The sequence below is a fragment of the Parasteatoda tepidariorum genome, chromosome 1 (assembly GCF_982258835.1).
Source record: "Parasteatoda tepidariorum strain Cologne lab strain chromosome 1, Ptep-v5.0, whole genome shotgun sequence".
In the NCBI taxonomy this organism is placed as follows: Eukaryota; Metazoa; Arthropoda; class Arachnida; order Araneae; family Theridiidae; genus Parasteatoda; species Parasteatoda tepidariorum.
In genome coordinates, this window is record NC_141755.1 from 29,243,957 (window position 1) to 29,269,052 (window position 25,096).

Here is a 25,096-nt window from a genome sequence, read left to right on the forward strand (position 1 = left end):
TCCTACAGCAAAAATCACTTCCTACGTGCTAAGTGCGTTTAGGTCGTGAAACCCTTTGACAACATGGATCCCCCACATATGTTACAGAAACGCCCAACTAAACATTCTTTGGCACATCTCGCCAACTCTTTCATCTCTTGACATCGTTTGCATTGCTTAATTAGAGAACTTTTTGAATTTCCTTTTGAGACATTCTCATTTAATATTGATTAGTGTAGAAGCTATGGAGATTACATTTATTTATAATTTTGTGGAATTTGAAGGAAAACACTTTGACTATAACTTTTACAGCAATTGGAATGAATTTAAATTTAGACAACCATAAATATTTGGCTGTTTTATTTTATGTTCTGTAATAGTACTATTGGTTGACTGAAACTATATAATTTTTCAATCTTATTAAATTCTCTTTTTATAAAAGTGACTTTGGTTGAAGCTTTTTTTTTTATTTTTTATAAATCTCATCAATTTAATTTGGCTGTGTAAGGAGAATCTTGTGGCTGGGAACAATAGTTTTTATTTATTTATTTATTTTATTTTCAGTAATTGTGACTGAAAATATTTATTACAGATTGATATAATAAATAAACGTTTATAATAATAAGTAGTTGTAATGATTCTTTTGATATTGAAATTTACGATATGGTACCTATCTGTCACATTTTGTAAAGTCAAGGACCTGAGAATGATTGAATTGGGCGTCTTTGTGCCTCCTACACTGAAAAGACGGATTATAGTACTTCAAAATATTTTTCCTAATTAGTTTTTTTTTTGTCCATTTAGTAAATTGTGTTACATAATTTTCCTAATCATTTGTCTAGAGGCACCAACTATAATAATTTATCTGTAATTATTACGATTTCGTAAGATTACAGTTGTTACGACTGAGTAATAAAATTACGGTTTTTTGAGAATTTTCGCTACAATCTGTTAAACATAAGTCTGCTTTTTCACTTCATTACCAAGAGTTATGAAATTTTGTTGTTTAGTCGGACTTCAAAATATTTTTCTTAATTAGGATTTTTTTACTCATTAGTAGATAGTGTTACTTAGTTTTACATATCATTTGTCTAGAGCAGTGTTTCCCAAAGTGTGGTACGCTTACCCCCAGGGGTACGGGTACAGTTTAGCGGGGGTACGCGCTCTTATGCAAAATATCTTGCAACAAACAAAAATTTCAAAAATTTGTATTTAAAAACAAAGCTAGCCATGAAAATTTACGATTACGTATTTTTCTAATATCTATTTTTTGCAGAGTTAACAGTTAATAATTAGGTGTGTCAGCAGACAGTTTTGGTTTTTTAACTTTTTTGCAATTTTTTTATAGTAAAGGTTTGTAAATAATTCTATTTATTTAGATTATTTTTATAAAATATAATTTTTATCTCTAACATAGAATATGGATCGCTGGTTAATATCTACAAAACTTTGTACCAAAAAAGAAAAAATAAAGATATTTTTGAAAAAATACATTCATTTTCTTATTAGTGGTACACAGCGCTACTAAAAATTTAGAAAGGGTACACAAAAGTCATAAGTTTGGGAAACACTGGTCTAGAGGTACCAAATATTACGATTTATCCGTAATTATTACGATTCTGTAGTCAAAATTATGGTGTTACGATTGAGTAATGCAATTACGGTTTTTAATAATTTTCGCTACAATTAATTAAATCTGAGTATTCTTTTTCACTTAATTACCAAGAGTTATGAAATTTTGTTGTTTGCAGCGATTATTCGAAAAAAGCAACACTTAAATGTTACTTTTTATATGTAATAGTAAGTTTGTGCATAATATTAATAATATTAGGAAAATAGAATTATGTTGTAAAAATACCGTAAAATACCTTTCATTTTTTTTAAAGTCATATCTATTTTTGTTTTTTTGATAGCTAATTTAAAAAGTCAGAATTTTAGTTTGTCTTAAAAATGCTATCCAACATAAAAACTGTTACTAACATTGCGTAACTTAGGACCCACTAAAAAACAACTCAAAGGGCCCTAAACATGCATACAATAGTCAAGCTTTAATGTACATTTATCTTACTCTGATACCATCTTCAAGGAAATCAATTTCACTGCTTAAAAAATAGTAAAAATAGGCAATGACTTACTCCCCATTGAACTGTTTCATTTGACTAATCGTCATTTTTTTTTTCTTTCGTTTTTTTTTTTTCAAGACTAACCGGAAATGTTTCCTCTTAATAATATATTTAGAAAGTTCCAGCTAAGTTTTTGTTTGCTGCCGAATTTAGCTACCCAGGAGAAAAAAAAAGATGCTTTATTCCTCAGTGCTCTGTCAATTTTAGGTAATAAGGTACTTATTTCTTTTACTTTCAAATCTCATGATTCAAAACTGATATTTGCTCTTTAAAAACTTCATTATCTGTTATACCTGAATTTTTTCTTTTATGTGAACAAAATAGTATTCGTTTCAACATACAAGAAGATTTTACCATTTCTTAAAGTGTTATTTTCTTGTTAATACGCGTTTGTTACATTTTTAATTAGATTTTTTTTAAATGTTTTTACGAATTTAAGTTATTTTTTGTTAAAAAACTAAAAAATATGTTGGATAATACGTTAGTTCTGGCTTAATATCACCAGACTGCTGTAATACCTAACGATTTTATTTTTGTCCTTCCTTTCACACTTCTGCCGTTCATTCTGTTTCCGGTATCTGCTATATTTCTTTCGATTTTGAAAATTTCCCGTAGTGAACTGGTCGTAAAGACACGGTTCTTATTAGAATACCGAAGTCGAGCATTATTAACAGCGGTCAGTTATTGAGTGGGTGACCACTTTGTTCAGCCAGCATGAAACGAAGGATCCGTCACCTCCGCAGAGGATCACAATTGTTATGGCATGTCTTTGGATCATATTCAAGGACGCTCTCAGACCGTCGCTAGCCCACTGTGCTGCTCTAGTGCGACGTAAATAAAATACGTACCTACCATTTTTCTATAATATGCATTTTTCCCATTATTATCTTTATGCTTCATTTATCTGAGAGTAACTAATGATTCTATGAAAATTATGAAATCCATTTGAACGTGTAATATGATGTAAACGAAAATAAACGAATGCGTAGTAATAATAAATAAACATCAACTACACTGCGTCATCATAAAATATGGTTTCCCAGAAAAAATTAAAATTACCCTGAATTATCTTAATTATCCACCATTTGTTCAGTGCTTTAGTTATTGTTAATTTTTTTTTCATTTCTTTTTAAAATTTGTTAAAATAAAAACAATAACAATACTAATCTTTCTTGAAAAACAGGAGAGAAAAAAAGCTTTTAAACGCGTTGCTTCCCGAAATTCTCTGAATTTGCTCATTCTTTTACGTTCAAAAAGTTCCCTTCATGTTTAGATTACTTCTGTACTTTTCAGTCATTTTAGATATCGAAACAAAAGAATTTAACGGAAAAAGCGGTATCTGATATAAAAATTGACAATAAATGACTCACTAATATTCTGTTAAATATTATCTAACGCTTGCCAGAAAAAAAAATCAATTCTATTTTAAGATTAATGTTAAAAATGGAATTTTTTCATGTTCTAATGAAGTCGAATTCAAAATTAAAGAGGCTGTAATTACCTAATTACGTTCAAATTCAAAAATGTAGAATGTTCTGAACATTTTTAGATTCTTTCTTTCCTACACCTTAGCATTAAAAATTGATGTAACAAATCAATTAAATAACAAAATCAATTATAAAAATCAACCTTAAATATTCTAATTTTTTGTTGGTTTGAAAAAACTTGTTTTATTTACTACTGGGAAAATATTTTTAGAAAAATATTACATAAAATTGTGTGTGTTTTTTAAAATCCATCTGCTTATTTATTTGTATTTTTTTTTAAATATAGTGGCACATTCTTGTATTATTATTTTTTTTTTTTTTTTTGTCCACACTGTTTTGCGATTGAATACCTGCAAGTGACGTCAACGTAAGTAAAGACACACTCGTGACGTCGCTAATAAAGTAAGTTAAATATTGTAAGTCAATAGAGTAAGTTAAATATTGTAAGTTAATAGAGTAAGTGAAATATTGTAAGTTAATAGAGTAAGTTAAATATTGTTTTATAGTTTAATGTATTGTACTATATGTTTACAGAGTTGCCAATTTCTACGCTTTTAGCAAAATATTTTATCGTGTGGTAGACAATAAAATATTAAATATTTCTGAAAACTGGCCTTTCTCCATATTGACTTTTTGCGCCATTTTCAGAATTAACATAGAGGGCGCTGGATGAAGATAGGCTAGATTGACTTGTGACCTCACAGCAGTTATGAAATTAGCATTTTATTTGCAAAAAAAACTTTATTTCATTTGCCTACAGAGTCTTCAAAAAACAACCTTAATGGTCTGAAAATTAACATAAAAATAACTTGAACGAAATTAAAATAAAACGTAGATTTCGGTCGAACAAAACATCCTCTTTCGAATAATCTAATATATTATGGCAAAAACTTTTACCAAAAAGCAAAATGTTGAATTGAAAAAGAACTTAAAAAAAAAAAAAAATGATGGGATGGGAAAATTTTAAATCATTTGGTTAACTTTTTTTTTTAAATGTTAACTGGAATATTTTTGGGCTGATGGCTCCTTAAATAGCTCATTTCTGTGAAAAATTTAACACTTTTGCTGGAAGAGAGTATGAATTTTTGCTAGGCATTATGTATAATAGTGGTTGGCAAACGCATCAAGTCGCTAATACATCACATATTTTTCGTCAGCATCAGTTTCTCGACCACTGGTATAAAAACACCACAGTTTCTCCTTTTGCTTGCAACGTACGAAATTCGTTGCAACTTAAAATGAATTAGTTACGAAGAAAAAGAAAGAATCTTAACTACGTTGGTTTAAAGACCAAATTTTTCATTAAAAGAATAAACCAAGTTAACTAACTTATGCGCCGAGGTAAAAGTTCAGTCGTGTGTGGTTGACATTGAAAAATGTTACTCCATATTTGGCCACGTTGACCCTGACCTACTGAGAAAGAGAATTTTAGAAAGAAGAAATATAAGTAGATTTTGTTTTTCAAGCTCTCGAATAATATAATAATGCAGAAGGAATGCTCCGTGATAAGAATCCTTCATGCAAATAGTTCTGTGAAAACATTACTTTTGACGATGATGAAAGAGCTACGACGTTTTACTTCAGCTTTAAAAGATGCCATACTCAATATGGCTAACTTGGATGTCGTTTTTCTGAGAAAAATCACACGTGATATTCAAGAATTTTTTTCATTTTTTTTCTTTCCTTGATTAATTTTTTTCTATGAATGTAAGTTTCAGTTTTTGACTTTTTCTTTCCTAAGTTCGCTAAAAAAAGGTTACCTCGATGATATTTTTCAGTCATACTTTTGCGTCTTTTTTTATTATAGATTTTTCTTGCTTATAAGGCACGCTTTAAAAAAAAATTCTTTTGAAATTTTCAGTTATTTATTTGTTGTTGATTTTTAAAGGAAATTTTTAGACAAATAATAATGTTAAATTTTAAATTTCAGATTTAAAAAAAAATTGCAGAAAAAAAACTAAAAGTTTTTTTAATCTATTTAATAGTTTATTAGAAAATTTTTATCAAAGTTTAGCTAAATCTGAAATCCTAATAATCTGAATACCGATTAATCTGAAATTAGGTTTACTGCTTTAGTTTGATCGAAGCTTCGATTGCTTAGTGGCTAAGACACTGAACTGCCATTTTATTTTATTTTATAATCAGCGTTAAATAGTCGACCCAATTCTCAGTTTACGGTTATCAATGTTCAACTCTGTAGCCTTGTAATTTTGACCCAGAAGACAAACTAGCATTCGTGTAGCACTTTTTGATGGAACTAACTCGCTTCTTCCCACGGTTTGCTCGGTGGCAAGGGAATTCTAACCTATGATCCGTGAGCAGAATTCGTATCAGCCTGCCACCTTTGTGATTCGAACTTGTGCCACCTTATTATTCACCAAGCTCTATCCCCTGATCCACCGCGCCTTACCGAGCTGTCACTGTAATGGATTGGGGTTCTATCCTAAGACTGAAGCCCACCCAGCTTCAGACCAATTGTTACCAGCTTGTTTGGGAAGTAAATGCAGTGATTGTGAAGTGTTGACCTCAATGTCTCCGTTATGCTGAAAATCATGTTTGGAGCTTGAACCTCCATAATTCCCCTCTTGGTTCTCAACGGTCTTTTACGGAAATTCATAACTGCTTTGCTTTGAGTATTTATAACTTATACTAAATAATTTCAGGTAAAATTTGTATATCTATTTTTCCTTGTGAATTTTTATTTCTTGATACATGAAGTTTGCTTGCTTTACTCTAAAACAGCGCAATTAATACTAACCCATCCTTCTGTAACCTTAATTATTTTATTACCTCTTTTTGTTAGCTTTTTTTCCCCAAATATATATTTTTTTTATGATACGTAGTTCAGAGATGCCAACTGCTCCTGATTGGACAAAATGTTTTAAAAAACGGTAGAAAACAAGAAACTAAAATTTTAATATTTTCGGTTTATTTTGCTAATTTTCTAAAAGGCTCAACGCGTCTTACCTGTAACAAAGTGGCGTTTTAAATAAGTCTTCGAATTATGTAGAAGTCGTGGTGAGTAAAAGTCCTATATATCGAATTTACTAAGACAAGAATCGCAGATTAAAAGACTACCACTTGAAAATATTTCTCCGCTGTCCGGAGCAAGTTGGAATCTCTCGTAGTTATTTGTTTAAGTCTGTAGCATATTTGAAATAAAATATATTTTGTCTTTTTAAAATCTACCAGTAATAATTACCTATGTAAAAATTCGAATTGTTTCAAAGTTTTGTCGTTTTTCATTCTGTTTAAACGTGTACAAATTCTTCAAATATATAGGTATTACACTTTTCGTTTTATTATATTTTTAATAAGATTGTGATTTACATTAAGATACAAAAAGCATCCTTAATGACGTAGCGGTTAAGGTACTGGCCGCTACGCCATTGTTCAGGCCGCGGTTCTGTCTGCGATGGTAATTTGAAACCCACCGAGCTTCAAATCTAATGGGTACCTGCTTGAGCAGTCGTGGCTTAAGGGACTTCCAGTGATACGAACAAGGTTCGAATCCCAGTGAAAGCTGGTCGAAACGAGTGCCACAGCCGCCTTGCACCGACCACAGTGCTGACGTAAAATATCCTCTGCGGTACACGGATCATAGGTTAGAATCCCCTTTTCATCGAGCTTACCGTGGGAGATTTTTGTGGTTTTTCTTTCCACGTAACGAAATGCGAGTTAGTTGCATCAAAAAGTACTCTACGAAGGCTAATTTCGCCCAGTATTCGATCCAAGAGTTCCCTTGTCTTCTGATTTGGGTTCAGAATTACAAGGCTATGGAGTTGCACATTACAGTCGTAAACCCAAAATTGGGTCGGCTGTTCAAAGAATACGGTTATAAAATAAAAATGGGTACCTACTTGACTGGGAAAAAAAGGCAATCGGGGAGCATTACCGACCACATTATAATTACTCTACCACGAAAATAAGGAGCCTTACCGTGACCCTCTTCCACAACTTGTTTTCGCAGGAGTTTCTTGCTTTTTTCAGAAAAAAAACATGTGATTTTTATTTAAAAATATAATTGTTGCTGGCCATAGATATATCCTTAAAAAAAATATCAATTTTATTTATAAATGAAACTAGACTGATAATAAAATAAAAACAAAGTATTTAGGGAACCCGAAGAACTTATCATTTGATTATTGTATTTTTTTTTGCTTGATGCTATTTTCAATTTTAATTCAAGATAAAATCCAAATAAAATAAAATAAAATAAAATATTTTATTTTATTTATTAATTTATTTGTGAGAAACACTCGTGTGATAGTGTCTTGAGCACTATTTTACATACTTTAATACAGTAAACTCATTCTGATGCTTTTTAACAAGAAAGTACTTTTTAAAAATTCGCTTTGTTCTTTTCTGTAAAGAACTGACTGCATTGTAAAAAAAAATTGCCGATACATATTACATTTTAAAAAATTCATAAATGCCCCTATATTTAGAGTAAAATCTGACTTGAATAGCAACATATAAATACAATATTGAGTCGATTGAATAACAGCATCTTTCTTATAATTGAAAAAAAAAAAAATTTTTTTTTTCACTCTCGAGAACATCTTACTTCACTTTAGTTTTTACGAACTTAAACTTTCCGAATTTTCTGAAAGTTTATTTTTCTTTCATATTTATGACGTTTTTAATATTTTTAAGGTATTATATTCTAAAATATTCTTTATTTGAAAGATTCTGATAGGATAAACCTGCGTACATAGATTAGAGTCGTAATGTAAACAATATTTTTTTTCCTCTTGATAGACAGGAGGGAGATTTTAAAAATAAGAATCATTTTTAAATACTTATGATTCTTAACTAATTGTACTTCATGGTCAAAATGACTAATATAAACACTAGATATATAAACAAGTACATGACCACGTGGTCATCGCATACCTGTATTATCATTTCTCTAAGATCAAAATTTTCATTAAAAAATAAGATTAAGCTAGTGGAATATTTCATATTTGTTTTCTTAAATGCATGCTGACAAGATATACGAGGACATCCTTAGCTGTGCAGGAAACTTCCAAATTCCTAATGAAATATCGTTGCTATGACGACACGAATATTAAACTGGAATATTTGACGATTTTTTTTTCCTTAGCTGTTTATCGTAATAATTTTTGAGGGTTAAAATGGCCTCTGAGGCGATAAATATTTCGTTCTGAAGTTTTTAGAGAAAGTTCTTTTACGTTTACTTACGTCTTTCCGATGAATCACGCATATTTACTATGTTTGCAAGACTGGTATTTAAATGTTTTAATAGCTTTCTTTCATTCATAAAAGAGCTAAGAGAATTAAAAAAAAAACTTTCTATTTGATATCATTTATCGGCAACGATGCCATAAAATTTAAGTACTGATTTCTAATAAGATTTCTTGCTATGAATTGTTTCTGTAAACCGTTTCTCGAGGTTTCAAAAAAGGAGAAAAAAGTAAGTTAGCATTAAAGATTTTTTTTTACAACTTTTGTAAGATTTTATTTTCTTTTTTTATGACGAGCTCAATTTTTGTATTTCCGTTGTATTTAAAATAGAGTTTTTAAAATTGACTCGATATATATTTGAGCGTTTGCAACTATTTTTTAATTATTTTATATATTTTTCTTTAAATATGCATTTTTATTATTTGTTTAAATATTTAAAGTCTATACATAGTTCTCATATTTTGTTTAAATGATTAGTTAAATATTATTTTTTGAAATCAATGTAGAAATTCGTTAAATTATTATAATTAAATTATTAATGTCTACAACTTTTAGAATAGATTGCCTTTTGTATATTAATCGAACAGCAGTTCCAAAATGGTGTTTCTGGGTGTTCCAATCAAGTGGTTTCGAGAGTTCGGATTGTTTTAATTAGTAACATTTGAAACCGTTAATTATTGTTAGATTCAATAAACAATCCATTATTTATTTTATATTTCGGTTGCCTTTTTGAAATTATTTAATATAAAATGCCATTGGAAAAAATGGATAATTTTTTTAATAAATTCTAATTTTTGATAATTTTTCTAATAACAGTATATTTCATAAATTATGAAAAAAACATGCATTTAAAAACTTTCGCGCTTTGAAAATGAAAATAAAAATTAACAAATTCGTTACTAAAGAAATATGCTTCCCTTGTAACAATTTTCAACATTTACAGCAGTTTGTCTTAGTCTTTGTTTCAAAGAAAACCATATTTTTGATTAATTCATTTTCAGCTACAAGCATACATTACACCAAAAACAAATTTATAGAGTTGATGCTGATTCGTGAGTTCGAATTTAATAGTCGGACATAAAAACTGGCTTTAGATTATTCCCCATTCCTTCTATTAAGAGTTTTTATAAATATGTCTTTTATTGGTAAATACGTTCGCAATTGTCTTCATTTACTTTATTTATAAAGTTGGGGTTCCGCTGAAAGAAGGTTCATCCTATGCCCGAAAAAAATTGGGAACCTCTGCTATAGAATATTTAATAAACATATAGTAATTTTAGAATTGCAAGTAAACATTTTAATTGTTCTCTCACACAGTAATTTTGCTATTCTCGCTGATTAGGTTGTTCAGTTAAAAATCCCTAAAAAATGAGTTACGACATAAAAATTCGAATATGAATAGAATGGAGAATTGAATATCATTTGAAAAAACATTGTTATCAAAGGAAAAAAAAATCTAATTTTCTGATTGATGATGTCTTCATAATCCAGCAACAGGCTTTCACGAAGTGAAACAATGGGGAAAAAAGTTTCTTCCTTACATGGGCTTATTATTTATACTTAATTGAAGCATCACAATTTTTTAATGCTTTTAGAAGTTTAGAATGTAAGCATTTTACGATGAAATATTTAAATCTTCTCTTATCTATAAAATTTTCAATACGCATTCTCGAAAATTTGCATTAGGCAATTGTAAATTCGATAGAAATCGGTTTTTCCCTACAAGGAACCAGTATTCCCATAGATATAGCGCAGTTAATACACTGCTCAAAACAATTAAAGGATATTGAGGTTGTGTGTTGATCTTGCACCTGGAAAATTGTTCGAATGATTGACACATTAACGACAGACGTTGTAGTATTCTATATGAGATAAAAAAGGACATTTGTTTGACTAAAAAAATGCGTTTTATTGAGCATTTGGGTGCAAAAGAAAAAAAAACGCTCACACTCACACACAGTTTGTGCACACGAGAAAAACAAATTAAAAAAAGGGTGTTTTCTTAAAAGAAAATCGTTTTTAGTAGGGGATATGGTTTCCTCGGGCGGCCAGCAACGCTGAACACCTTTGATGCATCGAGTCAATGAGGTTATTAATGGGGTATTCTGTTCCACTCCTCCAGAAGAGCTCTTTCCCGTTCTTGGAGAGTTTGTGGGGGATGTAGGTGTCCAGCAATTCGTCTGTCTAGAATGTCCCAAATATGCTCGATTGGGTTCATGTCCGGAGAACACGTCCTTCTTCCAAAAGGTAATCATTCACCAAGTTAGTACTATGTGGCCTGCAACTGTCGTCCATTAACATGAAGTCATCTCGGATTGCTGCAGCGTAAAGGACTGCAATAGGTCTCAGGATCTCATCCCTATATCGGCGACCGGTCAGAGCTCCATTTCGAATGATATGGAGATCTTTAATGATATATCGTGATGTATTTTTTATTTTACTAATTTAAATTATATTTTCCTTGAACAATTTTTTGGATGCCCTATAGGAGAAAATCTATTTTTATTTCAAAATTATCTTAATTTGAATTATATTTTAAAAAATTAGGTGAAAACTTGCTCTCACTTAACCCAGATTTTATATTAAATATATATTTTTCATACTCTTTGCATTATTTTATTTTAATTCAGACAAAATAAGTGTAAAATATTATATTTAGCATTTTGACTATTTATGGTTATGAAATACAGCATGTAACACTGGTGTCTTTTTCTGCGTTAAAGATAAAATCTTACAAACACGGCACACTTCCAAACAAAAATAAAATATTCAAAATTGCAGTTATTTAGATCTAAGAGAAGCAGTTGTTCATCATTGAAATTTCTTTAATTTACAAAATCAATTGTTGATAAATTTTTGAATATAAATGTAAAAAAAAAAAATAATTTCAAACTGCTTTTTTTTGTATTTTATATTTTATTACAAATATAATTCCAATAATCTAACAGATTTTTTTTCAGCATCTATTAGACTGTTTCTTAGAATTAAAAAATACTAAAATATATTTTTGCTTGTAATTTGAGCCTGAGTAAAAAAAAAAAATGTATAAAAAGAGACACCGGTGTCCCATCAGCTTCTAAGTTCATATTAATAACTTACCGATAATTATTGCGTTATTATCGTTGTCGATTATTATCTCATAATCTAGATTTATCGTAAGACCAAGTATATACTGTATATGGTAGGAATGAACTTTAAAATATCGTTTGCACTGTATTTAAAAGATGCTGTTTTCACAATGATAAAAAAAATCGTTCGACGATGTTTGCCTTCTACGATATTCAAATTCAAATTAAGTAACGATATTCAAATTCAAGTACCGATGCTCACATTTTCCTACTGCTGCCTCGTTCATTTGTTTCCAAACTTTTGCATCAAGTATCAACAGATCTATCCTTCGATCACGATTGTTGCGTCTTGAATAAAAACAATCGGAGAATCATCTTCCTTCTTCAGAGTGAAGGAAGGAAAGAAAAAAAAGAAAGAAGGCAAACGTGGGCGAAGTGAACCGGCAACTTCTCGAATACACACACTCACAACTTTCACGTAGGGGTAAGTAGGTACTACTGCCAGCCCAGCGGGTGGCTCAGGGGTAAGGGGAGGTTGGTCTAGGCCGTTTTCTTGGCATGTTCCTTAGCTCTAGCGACGCACTTACCTCTATCCCCATCATCTGTTCTGTTTCCTTCTAAAACACGCTCATGTGTTACTACAGCTATTAACAGCTCGTACATCGGACTGAGCGGCAGCCTAATCAGTAACCGGAGTGCTAGTTAATGCCGTAGTTTAAGTGCCAAATTGGATTTCTATCATCGCTCATCATGTTAGGTAAGATCTTCTTTTGGTGTTTTGGATGATCTTCCTCAATTTAGCGCGTTTTTGTATTGTAAGATTACGTGCATTTTATAGTTCAAAATCAAATTGTGATTTTTCCAACTTAAAATCTTAATTACCTTTTTTTTAAAACTGCTATTCCGTCAGAACGAAATGCTTTATTTTATTTCATAAACAGAATTTTGTATCATTTTAAAAGTAGAATGGGAAAATACATAATTTTTGGGAATTAATTCGGTGATTTATTTTAAGGAGAGGGAATTAAGTGCTAGTCAATTAAGTAGTTTAAGTGCCAAATTAGATGTTTGTAATTTTATCTTTTCGGCTACGATCTATTTTTCGGTGTTTTGGATGCAATCCGATAAATTTTTCTCATCTCCATTTTGAAATTTTTTTTATTTCTTAATTATTGCAAGATTAAACTATAGTGCATTTTATTTTTTACGATTTAGTTTTGAAATATAAAATGCATGGTTGCATTTTATATTTCAAAACTAAATCGTGATTTCCAACTCAAAATCTTAACTATCTTTTTAGTTGATATTTATTTTTTTCCTGCAGAATTTTGTGTTATGTTTCCGGTAGAAAGGGCAAAAATTTTTTTTTAATAAATAAGGTGATTCATTAGATGTATACAGGAAAGGAACAGAGTCTAGTAATTAAGTGCCGAATTAGATTTCTATCATTTCATCCAAGATCTTTTACATTAATGCAATCATGATCTACCACATCTAATATGGCACTAATTTTTTCACATAACTTACATAAAATTAAACTATGCGTGCATTTTTGAAATAGTATCCCATCTTAATTTTAACCACCATTTAGGTTGATAGTTCGCTTCAAATAAGTGAACTGTAAACAAAATTAATTTTAATCTTCGAGGAAGAACGGATAAATGTATAATCTTTATTAAAAATATCTGAGAGATTCATTTTATGGAGACATTTGTGTGATAACTAGAAATTTTGGAATTGTAGTTTACGTCGGTGTGGTGCATTGCCGAAGAATTTATTTAACGTCATTATTCTTCAGTCATTCTTCTGGTGAAAATTCAATAAAAAAAGTCATCAGTGCATGCTAAGACATTAAAAATATATTTGAGTTAGAAATAATGATGTTGAGCTAATATTTTATTCAACTTTCACTATTATTGCATGATGAATGTCAACATTTTCTGGTGTGAGAAATGTTCCTATTTAAGAAAGATATTTTCTAAAACACTCACGTTGATAGTTGCCGTTGTAAGTATGAAATAATAATGTTTAATAAATGTTTCGGACTTTGATGAAAGTGATTAAGTATAATACTGTGGCTTTTATCTCACATTTCAATAATCAATATTATAATCAAGATCACTTCATACATTCTACTTGAATTTTTGTTTCATAACAGTAATATTCTTTCAAGTATTATTAAAATGGTAATTTAGCTTCGTTTTATTCATTCTCTTATAGCCTTTTTCGCGTTTGAATTATTATTTAAAACAATTTAGGTAATTTATTGAATTTTAACATCTAAGCAAAATACCAATGTTACTTTCTCACACGTATTTGAACATTTGCTATGTTAAAATAGTTCGTTTATAACATAGGGCGAAAAACATAATTATCAGTTATGCGTCTTTTTTTTTTTTTCTTCTTTCAAGTCCATTAATATTTGGCGTGCACTTTTTCTTTTTTTTTAATGTCTACTTGCTACTTGTATGGAAATATTTATATTACATTTGCTTATTTAATATCTGAATTAAAGGTATAATTTTTTGTTTTCATTTTTGTAACAGATCTTTTGTTTTCAACTTTTATATTTATAACGTTATTATTACGTTTTCTATATAAATAATAAGTGCCAAATTAGAAAAGCTATTACGTTATCAAAATTATTATTTTATGATGAATTTCTATTAATTTGTTTAATTTTTTTTCTTCTCATTTATAAGTCGATTTTTAAGTCTGAAATACATATAAGCGATGCTTTATGTATATCTGAAATCTGATGTGAAAAACTTCTTTAGCGTAATACACAAAACTTCTTTAGCGTAAAGCGTAATACACAAATATTTCACTTTATAAAAAAATAAAATAAAATGCCTGCATAATGTATGAATACGTAAATAAGTTTTTTTTCTTCTTCTTTCTTAAAAAAAAAAGATTCCTACTAGCACTTCTCTGGTCTCGAAAACTACTCATCACTCTTGCCTGGAAGGGATCCAAGAGTTGGAGAAAGAATCCTTTTTACCTCTTCCTTCTTACTCCTCTCTCTTGATCTCCGTCGCGCTCTAGGTGCTCCTTTGACGCGCCGACATTTAAATGGTTGAAAGCAGTTTTTTTTTTGACATCTCAGAGGTAATCTCTACTGTGAAATGAGAGTGCAATATTGAGTCCGACACCATTTTTGGGATACTCGGTCATCGATTTTGATCTCTCTTCCCAATTAATGTTTTTTTTTTCTTCCAAAAATATTTATCTCTCCCATTGCTTGTGGTTTAGAATTTCAGGAAATCAATGTTTATAATTTTAGATCATATTTAATCTATTTTAGTGGCCATGATAAATGTCCGGCGTTTGATGACATATGCATTTTTTTAAAATTATATATTGTTTAAGATTATTTTTCTCTTAAATTTCGGGGCATTTTTTGCAAGTAGCATTTCTTAAGTTTTGGGAGTACTCTTTATTTTTTATAAATTTTTTTTTATTTGGGTCATTTTTATTACATTGAATGCAAGAAAAAAATAAAAGATTCATAAGTCAATATATTTTCCTGTATCTTTTTTTGGATATTTTAGCACTAGGGGCCATAAGAATTTTGTGTAGTGAATTTCATTGGATCCTGTGACACCATTATTCCATTTTTATATATAGTTAGATTTAACATTTATTTCGAACTGTAATGAATGTTGAACATGTTTTGCATTGATTTAAATGTTTTGATATGAATGAAAGTAATTTTAAAAAGAAAAAGATTGTGTTAGCTTAATATTTTTACTTAAAGCATAAGATGTTTTTTACATTTGTTAGGACATTTTCTTGCATTTTTAAGGGCATTTTTAGAGATTTTTTTAGGTCATCAAAATCCGGGTTCTAGTGATGTAAAAAGAAGAAATGTAATCGGTGATTAACTGGACAATGTTAATTTTATATACCGATTGATTATAATTTTAGCCAATGTTTATAACTTATAACTTAAAAATAACAGTTAAATTTCTTGATTTTGCTAATGAATATTGAAAAACCGGTGTTAATAATTTTAGTTCGTGTTTAGCTTATTTACTGTAATGATAAATTAAAAAGTAAAATTGATGATAGTTCTATCAACCATAATCTATATTCGTAATTTGAAGTGGTATTTAATTTATATACAATTAGAAGAAAAATTAAAAAATAATATTTAGATGATAATGGAATGAAAGATAAATCGATGTTATTAATTTATTTCACGTTTAGTGTATTCACTTTAGAAATGAAAGAAAAACTCATTTGATATAGTCAATGTCATAATGACAAGCAAGTTTGATTTTTACTAAGTATTTTTTTTATAATTGTCGTTAAGCAGCCGACCTCACTAAGTATTTGAATTTATGATCAAAAAAAAAAATTATTTTTTATGCTTTGGTCAATTTGTTATTGTTTCCATTACTACTTGCCAATGCCAGCAAGCCTGCTTGGAAAACCAAGATCAGAGTGTGCGTTTCTTGTGTTTCAGTGGCTCCATCTATGGTCAAGAATACCATATCACCACGCACACGTTACAGCCCCCGTTTAACAGAGCAGACCCATTCATACATCTATTCATTCATCCACAGATCCTAATTTTGACCTGAAGCAGAAAACGATCCATCTCCCATTCAATACCCCCAGAGGTATTGATTTTTTTATAAGAACTTGGTGGACTTTGTGACCCCGACAGATTTAACCACCCACTATGTAATGCACGGGATCTCTTCGACCAGAGGGATTCGAACTCCCGCTCTCACGAACAGGAGTCTCCAACGTCCTGCTGACCAGGCTATCCCGGCCCCAAAAGTTATATTTAAAATAATATAAAAATATATATGTGTGTAATCTAAACCATTTTGAAATGTGGCTTATTAAATTTAATAAAACTTTTCAAACTGAACAGAAAAATTTATCGCTTGTCTTGCACAAGGCCTCTTTCCCGATTATGTTCCAAAAAATGCTTTTATGCCATTATGCTCATTATGTAAACACTTAATGTAGCGTCATAAAAGTTTTAATATTTTAAAATTATCGAGTTTTTATGGTCTGGTTCAGATCAAAATTATAATCTACGGATGGATGCTGTGTGGATGTGTTCTCCCTCAAAAACGGGCTGTGACGTATGAGTGTGGCAGAAATCGAATTTTTGACCATAGATGGCGCCACTGGAAAATTAAAAGAAGCTAACAACAAAACAAAAGAAGCTAACATAAGAAAACAACAACATCGAGTTTTTATCAACAAACTTTTAGTTAGTTGTTTAGTTAGTTAGTTTAGTTTCTATTCTTCAAATTTCACTATCGTGAATAGTTCTTTTTTTAATTCAAAATTCATACTTTTAGCAATATTCCCACGATGTGTCAACTTAAGTTTTTAAGATACTATATATTCTTCACAATAGTGATCTTATTTCTGTTAAAGCATTTTCTTTGATAAATCACTCGAAGGTGGCATATGTTATCTTTAGGTCTGTTTGTTATCTTAAGTTTTCAAACGTATACTTTGTAAGATTTGTTGTCGGTAAAGTGATTGCGGTTAAATACGATTGTTTTGAATATAAATATAAATGTTCACACGATATTAGCTTTATTTGCTTTCCCACCCACATCTTTTTGTTATTTTAACTTACAAATTGCGTGCAATATGATCTGACGATATTGCATCTCAATATAATGGAATAAACGTAACTTCTATAAACTGAAGTTGTGTATTTGCTTTGTACTTTTTATCTTGTTTATTTTTCGAGCTGTAAAATCACCTGTATTTACTTTTTAATATATATTGTTGTGGGCAAAAAAAAAAAAACGTAGATTTAAAATTTGACCCTGAAAAAATAAGCATTTATTTTAATATACGTGTATTATTGCTGTTTCCTGAAACCATATTTTGTTATGTTAATTTATGACAGTATTTACGTCATAAATTTATCTATTGCTGTAAGCTCCTTACGTATGGTTGTACGAAGTATTAGATGTTGTTAATGGTATAAAAGCAGTGTATTTATACTTAAAAACATAACTTAGTGTTTATCTTTTCACGCTACAGAAAAAGTGTTATTAAAGTTGTGCTCTGTGCTTTTTACAAGTTCCGTTACCTTCGTTTATTGCTTTGGTATATGCTTTTCTTGAATAATTTAAATATATTTATATTAGATTAATAATTAAATTGAAATTTTCATAGTTAAATTTAAAATAACTATCATTTTAATTATTTTACAAAAGTGTTTTTCTTTATTTATATAAGTTTTAACCCTTTGTCGCAGTATATTGTATTAATTTAGGACTAAATAAGTGAAAAATATTCTGTTTAGCATTTTAACAATTTATCTTTATGAAGTACAGCATGATGTCTTTTTCTGAGTCACAGGTAAGATCTTTCAAACACGACTTCCTTACTAACTATAATCTTTTTCAAATTTGCGCTTATTTAGATCTACGAGAGTTATTCATCATTGAAATTTCTTTAATTTACAAAATCAATGATTGAAAAAATTTTGAATATGAATGAAAAAAAATTCAAACTAATTTCTTTTTCTTTGGATTTTATATTTTAGCACAAATATAATCCCGGTAATCTAGCAGATTCTTTTTGTAACTATTAGACTGTTTTTAATTATAAAAAAAATACCAAAATATATTTTTGCTTCTAATTAGAGCTACTGTATATATATATATATATATGACACCGGTGTCATATCTACGTCAAAGGGATAAATGGTTGAAATTGCTAGCCCTTCTACCTTCAATAGTTTTTCTGCTTTTTTTTAAATACTTTACTTAAAATTTACTGTTTCAAAAACTAATTATTTATTTCTGAAATACGTTATTTTTCTGAACTTTCTTTGATGTTGATATTTTTACGTTGATTCAAAAACATCACCACCTAATATATGTCCGACTAAAACTGTCGATATGAAATACATTTATCTTCCTAATCTGCATTCTTTATCAGTAAACCAGTTAACAACTTTGTGAAATAAATTAAAGCCGTTTCATTTCGCCTCTTGATTTTTATCGTTTCTAAATAGCATATTAATTTTCAATGCCTTGAGAAACTGTTAATATAATTTATTCTGTAAATGACTATTTATTAAAGATGGTGTAAACTTATTTCGAAGGCATTATCACGTGATTTAATTGTGAAAATTTTTGATGTGCAGTCAATTCACAATATCACATAAACCATACTAACGATAAGTTAGTCTTAAAAGGAATTCAATTCTTATGTTCAACTACTGAAAACAGCTCTTTCCTTATTTATTTAGCATAAATTAATATTGTTGAGTTTTTTTTTTTTTTTTTTTTTTTTGTTCGTTTCATTTTGTTTATTTTTGTTCGATTGAACTTAACCAAATTATGAGGATGAAGGTATTATTTAAACTTGAACCTTGAAGAGGCTTAAAAAATACTTACAACTTTTAAAAATGCAATATTCACTAACTAGGCTTAATGAAACACATTTCAATGGTGTAGAAATCAAAAATATGATTAATTATTAAATAACTGAAAAAAATACGTTTTAACGTAGAATAAGTTAAATACTTGTTTTGTTGGAAGGAAAGCTTTAAGGAACAATATTAATTTGTTTGCTTTTTTATGTAATTAATATTTCGCATGAGTTATTTAAGCTTGGCTGTAAATCTGCAAATTTTTAATGTAATTTTATTCGATGTTTCTCGGAAATTCGAAGTAAAGCAATCGGAAAGTGCAAGCTAGTCTCTACTTCCTTTGTTGTTAAAAGATTTGCTGCTTCCTTCGGTGAAATTTTGATTACTGTATTACGCAATGGAATAAATTATTGGCGTTTACCTTATACTGGAAATTGTTGCATTCTTGCTTTTACTTTCCCTGTTTTCTCTATTTGTTAGTTCGTTGAACTAGTCAGAAGAGGTCACAGAAATATTGCCGTCTGTACCCTTCAATTGCTTATTTGGGCTAATGTGTCAATTAGGATGCTCAATTTTAAATTACCTCTTTTTTAAAAAAAAATTTAAAATTTTTTTTTCATTAAAAACTAAATTATTTAAATTTTATTATAATACCATTTTTCTTTCAATCAAAAATATTGCAAGAGTTCTATTATCATACTTTCCAATGGAATTAAAAATTAAGTATCTTTCTATTTGTTAAAATTTTCTATTTAATTCGTTTGTTAAAAACGAAACTATTTAAATTTTATCATAATACCATTTTTCCATCAATCAAAAATATTGCAAGAGTTTTATTATCATAACTTCCAATGGAATTAAAAATTAAGTAGCATAAGTATCTCTGTCGAAATATAAGTATCGAAATAATTATTTAGATTTTGCTATGAAGTCCTATAAAATAATAATATAGTTTTAAGTTGAAAAAAAAAGCGCATAAAAACAATATTTACTTTGCATTTAGTAATATTTCTATTCATTTTTTTAATGTTTCTAAAAAATTATATTTATAAATTATATAAAAAAAATTGTATTTTATTTCATTTTTAATTAAGATATCATCGAAACTTTTTTGTTATAGTAGTAATATACGAATTTTTAGTTTTTTTTAGAGGATTTCTCTTATAAAATGTAACTACAACGTTTACTGAAAATATCTCAATTTGTTTTTTGAGATAAGAGTATTACTACATTGGCATTGTTTGTTACGCAGTTATCGCTTTCAATATGTGTTAGTAAGGAAAAAAATGTTTTTAGTTATTCATTAAAATCTGATTTAAATACTTTTTTATAATTTTATTAGAAAAATAATAAAGTTAGAACAAACATTTCTCAGGATTTTTACTTTTTTCTTTCTTCCTTTTTTTTTATTTAAGTCAATTTTAAAGTTTTGTGATTATAATAAAAAAAGTAATGATATTTTTTTTTTTGAATGGTGATATAATTTTGTTAGAATTTTTTGGGCTAATTTAGCAAATCTATCCATTGTTCAGATTGAAATCATTTAATAAATTGAATGACGACTTCATGAAATGTTTCAATTGTACATTTTTGATGTTAAAGATTTTTAATAATTCAATTATTTGTCTTTATCACTTGAAATACTTTTTAATTTAATTTATTTTTAGCGCAAAGAATCAGTCATCTATTTCACTTAAAACTTGATAAAAAACAAATTTCTATTGTATGTTATTTGTTTATTCTAATTCAATAAAAACATAAGAAAAATAATTTACATTTAAAGTATCGTTCATTTTAAAAATAAAATTCTACTTATATTTCAGTATTTTTTACTACTAATTTAAATCTGTATTGGCTTTTCACGGCAGTGTGCAATCATTGATTTCTCCATTCTTTACTGCTAATCGTCTTTTGTTTTAAAGAATGCTAAGTTTATTTTCCTTTTTCGGTTTATATTTATTTATAAACAATGCTCTGACAATACAATGCAATGTTATGTCCAGAATCGTGCTTTATATTTAAAAAAATAATTGTAAAACGCTTGCGCAATTGTTTCACAATGGAATATGTTTCTATTTTTAAAAAGCACTTTTTATTTATTTTATTTTATTGCTTGCGACCTTTATTCTAATGATGCCACTTTTTGATTAAACATCATGAGAGCATGAAAATTGAACATCTTGTATTACACTAAAATAACGGCTTTATACAACAGGAAAAACAAGTGTTGCATACTGGAGAAAAAAAATGGAATATTTATTTGAAATAATTACAAGCTAAAACCTCCAATAATTACGTTCTTATCTGCAAATGTAGAAGGGTATATTTTGAACTTAACCCAGCATTTAAAGTACAGTAGTATTATTAAACTACTATTTTTAATTTGGTTTTTAATATATTTTTTAAAATATATTTTTTAATTTAAAGAAGAATTTTTGGAAAATTAAATACATTTTACAGCATGTTAGGAAACTTTCCGTTGTTGTATTTTTTATTTATTTTTTATTAATACATAGCTTTTTTCATGCTCAAAACTACAAACAAAAGACAGATAAGGATACAAATTTTATAACGAAATTACCTACAAAAACTACAATCTACAAGTTTGTAAATAGAGCTAAAATTATTTATAATTATAATAGATTTATTAATAAAAGTTAAATATTAAAAAAAAAACTTATCTTTCCTTTTAAAACTCTGAAGGAAAATAAACATAAACGTTATAATTAATTTGAATTACCTCATTGCTCAAACAAACAAAGATGAAAGGTATTTAATGAGCATTGGGTGTTTATTGATTTACAATGTTCTCTAATTAATTTTAAGCTCATCTATAAGAAAAATGTCTTTAGTCTGTAAAGGAAGCTGAATTAGTTTAATATTTCTTACAGATTTAAAAATAACATTCTTTTATCTACTGATAGGTATATATGATTTCATCTAAACCTTATGAGAAAAAAAAACATAACCAGAAAAATAGTTAAAACTATATCTATGATTCAAGCTACGAAACTTGAAAAAAGAGGTAATATTATGATAATTGGATATCTGTAGATTGATGACATTTTTTAAAATTAATTAATTTTTAAATAATCTTATTTTTAGGGAAAAAGTCCTGAGTCTATAAAAGGAGATAAAATAAGTAATAATTTTTTGCTGATTTATAAATAGGTTTTGTTTACGTCTACTGGCAAGCAAGCTTATATGTTTCATCTAAAACTTAGGAGAAATATAAACATTAAAAATTAACTCAAAATATATATCTGTGGGTCAAATTACGAGGAAGCAGGGATTATAACGATAATCGGATATTTATAGATTTGCGACATTTTTTTAATTAATTTTAAGCTTATCTTTAAGAAAAATGTCCTAATTCTTTCAACGCATCTCTTACTAATCGATTGATATCATTTAGATAAGTTGTAGTTTAATTTTGTTTTGCCATTAGTCTTTTCTTTTGTTCTTAAACCACATCTATCAAATTTAATCAGATTGCGGCTTTGCCTTTGTATTGTGATGGTGAACGAGCTCATAGCAACAACATCACATTTTGTCGTATTGTTGATTGATTGGCAATTTGTGTCCATTGATCACACTTTCACGTACATATTGCTTAAAAGTATAATTGATATGTGTATTGCATCTTGACTTTGTACTCACTCGCTTTTATCTCAATTCGTGGGCGTATTTTTATCAGACAGGCTATTAAAATAAATTCCACTTTATTCACTACTTAAACACGCCGTTCTAGAATGATCTTTTTTAAAGAGATTTTACTATTAGTTTGAATTATTTTTGTAGTTTTGTACATGCATGGTCAACAATTTTATTAATGTGATTTTGATTACTTTCCTCTGCGTAAAAATCACCCTCTTCGCCATTCCTGTTGATTTAGATCAAAAAATAACCTTCTAAATCCGAATATAACTCCCGGTTTCCCTTATCACCCATGGTTTTCTCGAGGCGCACCCCCCATGTTTATGACCATGAATTTCACTAGTTTAATAGCCATGAATTTCAATTTCAATGGCCATGAATTTCAATTTCAAAAGTTCTATGGCCAAGAATATGATTTGAGTTTTGGGATAATGATAATATTAATGTTAAAATTTGTTGTAAAAATATGAATTTGAGAGTATTTGTCTCATTAAGTTATATTTTTAAAAAAATGCTTTTGCATTTTCTACATCTGTCTCCAGCTTCTAATTATCTTTTCCTTCCCTTGAATTTAAATTAATTCCAAAACTACGCTCTTAATGTTTTCTCTCCCACTTTTTACTCCCAACTAGTCTCAACTGAGTCTATCGCGAAGGATTACCCAATCAGTGGTTTGCTTTTCCGCACAAAAAGCTACTGTTTTTTTTATTCATTTATTTGGCAAAGATCATGCTAACTTCCCAAAATATCCCAACTGTCAAAGGGCAAAATAATTTTTAATATCTAGCTTTTTTAAAAAATTGTAGTGAGTTTGTTGCTGACGTACTTTTAAATTGAGTTAAATTCATTAGTTTTCACTACATTTTTTTTTTCAATACATTTCAGTATATCAGTGCAATAATTGCTAACTATTTCCTTGAAAAAATTTAAAAATCAAAAAACGTTCTAAGAATCGTATTGCTCAGTTTTTTCTTACTATTAAAAATTTAAGTAATAAGGTAATAAAATTTAAACGTAAGAGTTATTTCAAGTTGATTTTTTAAAAAAAAGAAGAGATTGATGCAATTAACTCTCTTACGTAACCAATGAAAGTGTCAATTTACATTTTCATTAACTATAAAAATATCTATTTCATTAATGTAACATAATATGCTTAGACAATTACTTAACAACTTGATCATTTTTACTTAACAAAAGTTGTTGAAAACTAGTACCATATCTTGCAACTTATTTGCAATAATTTGTATACTCTGAGAGTGAAGGGTTTAGAAGAGAACAACCTTTACAAAAATATGTAAATATTAACCTCGCTGTTGAAGAAGAAATATTTGTGGGGGCAGAGGAACCGGAATTCAAAATAGGTTATATATGTCATAGTTTATGTTTCTTAAACAATCCGTCACACATTTTGGCCCAAACAAGTATAAAAGTTTGTTTATTTAAATTTCTCTACATTAGTAAAAATATTATAGTCATGTGTTTTTTCTTGAAGATGTGTTTAAACTTTAAAGCAACTTTAATGGTCGTCTTTTCTAATAAATGCCAAATGAAAACTTAGCACTTGAAATGATTGATAAAAATCTAAGCAACATTTTTATCAGTCAAACGCCGATTTAATTTAACTCCGCTTAGGACCGGAAAATTTATTTGATAAATCGGGCATTATTTGTAAAATCGTAATCAGTGAAAGCTGTCTATCTAATATTTTCTAAGCCGAACTAATAAAAAAATTACTTTTGTCCGTAGAATAATTCTGTAATTTGGGACTATAGATATAATTAATCAATTACAGGTTTTTTATAAACATAGATTTTTGGCTTCATTTTTGTAATTACATTGAAATATTTCTTACATTTGGAAATCTTATAAATAGGAATCCGTTAAAACAAGCCCCTAATTTTGGATGTTCGAGAGCTCATCTAAGTGGCAAGATTTTCTGATTTTTTTTTTTTTAAATTAGTCCCCCCTCTCCGTTCACCTCAAATATACCACCTTATTCACGCGACTTATCCTTTTTACTGTACGATAGCCTGGTTGGTAGGATGTTGTGGGCGTGATCGTACAAACGTGAGTTCGTATCCCGCCGGCCGATAATTTCTCGTATATTAAATGGTGACTGTGCACATTAAATCTGTCTGTTCTCCAAGTTTCCATTAAAATCAATATCTATGGGGGTTACTGAATTGGAGATTGATCGTTCTCTGG

General features: G+C 28.7%; 1 protein-coding gene across 6 annotated transcripts in view; it reads left to right on the forward strand.

Annotated features, from left to right (window-relative positions):
* raw (NDT-like domain-containing protein raw) overlaps positions 1-25,096 on the forward strand; it is a 149,652-nt gene that overhangs the window by 98,375 nt on the left and 26,181 nt on the right. The window contains exon 1 of one of the 6 annotated variants that reach the window (XM_087161005.1): positions 8,961-9,026. The exons of 3 other annotated variants lie outside the window; for them this stretch is intronic. In XM_087161005.1, the coding sequence (XP_087017131.1) occupies positions 8,976-9,026 (51 nt within the window). In that variant the 5' untranslated portion in view covers positions 8,961-8,975. Of the gene's footprint in view, positions 1-8,960; positions 9,027-12,324; positions 12,623-18,174; positions 18,214-25,096 lie in introns of those variants that run through there. 2 more of the 6 variants (XM_087161014.1, XM_087161006.1) reach the window with 2 other exon arrangements.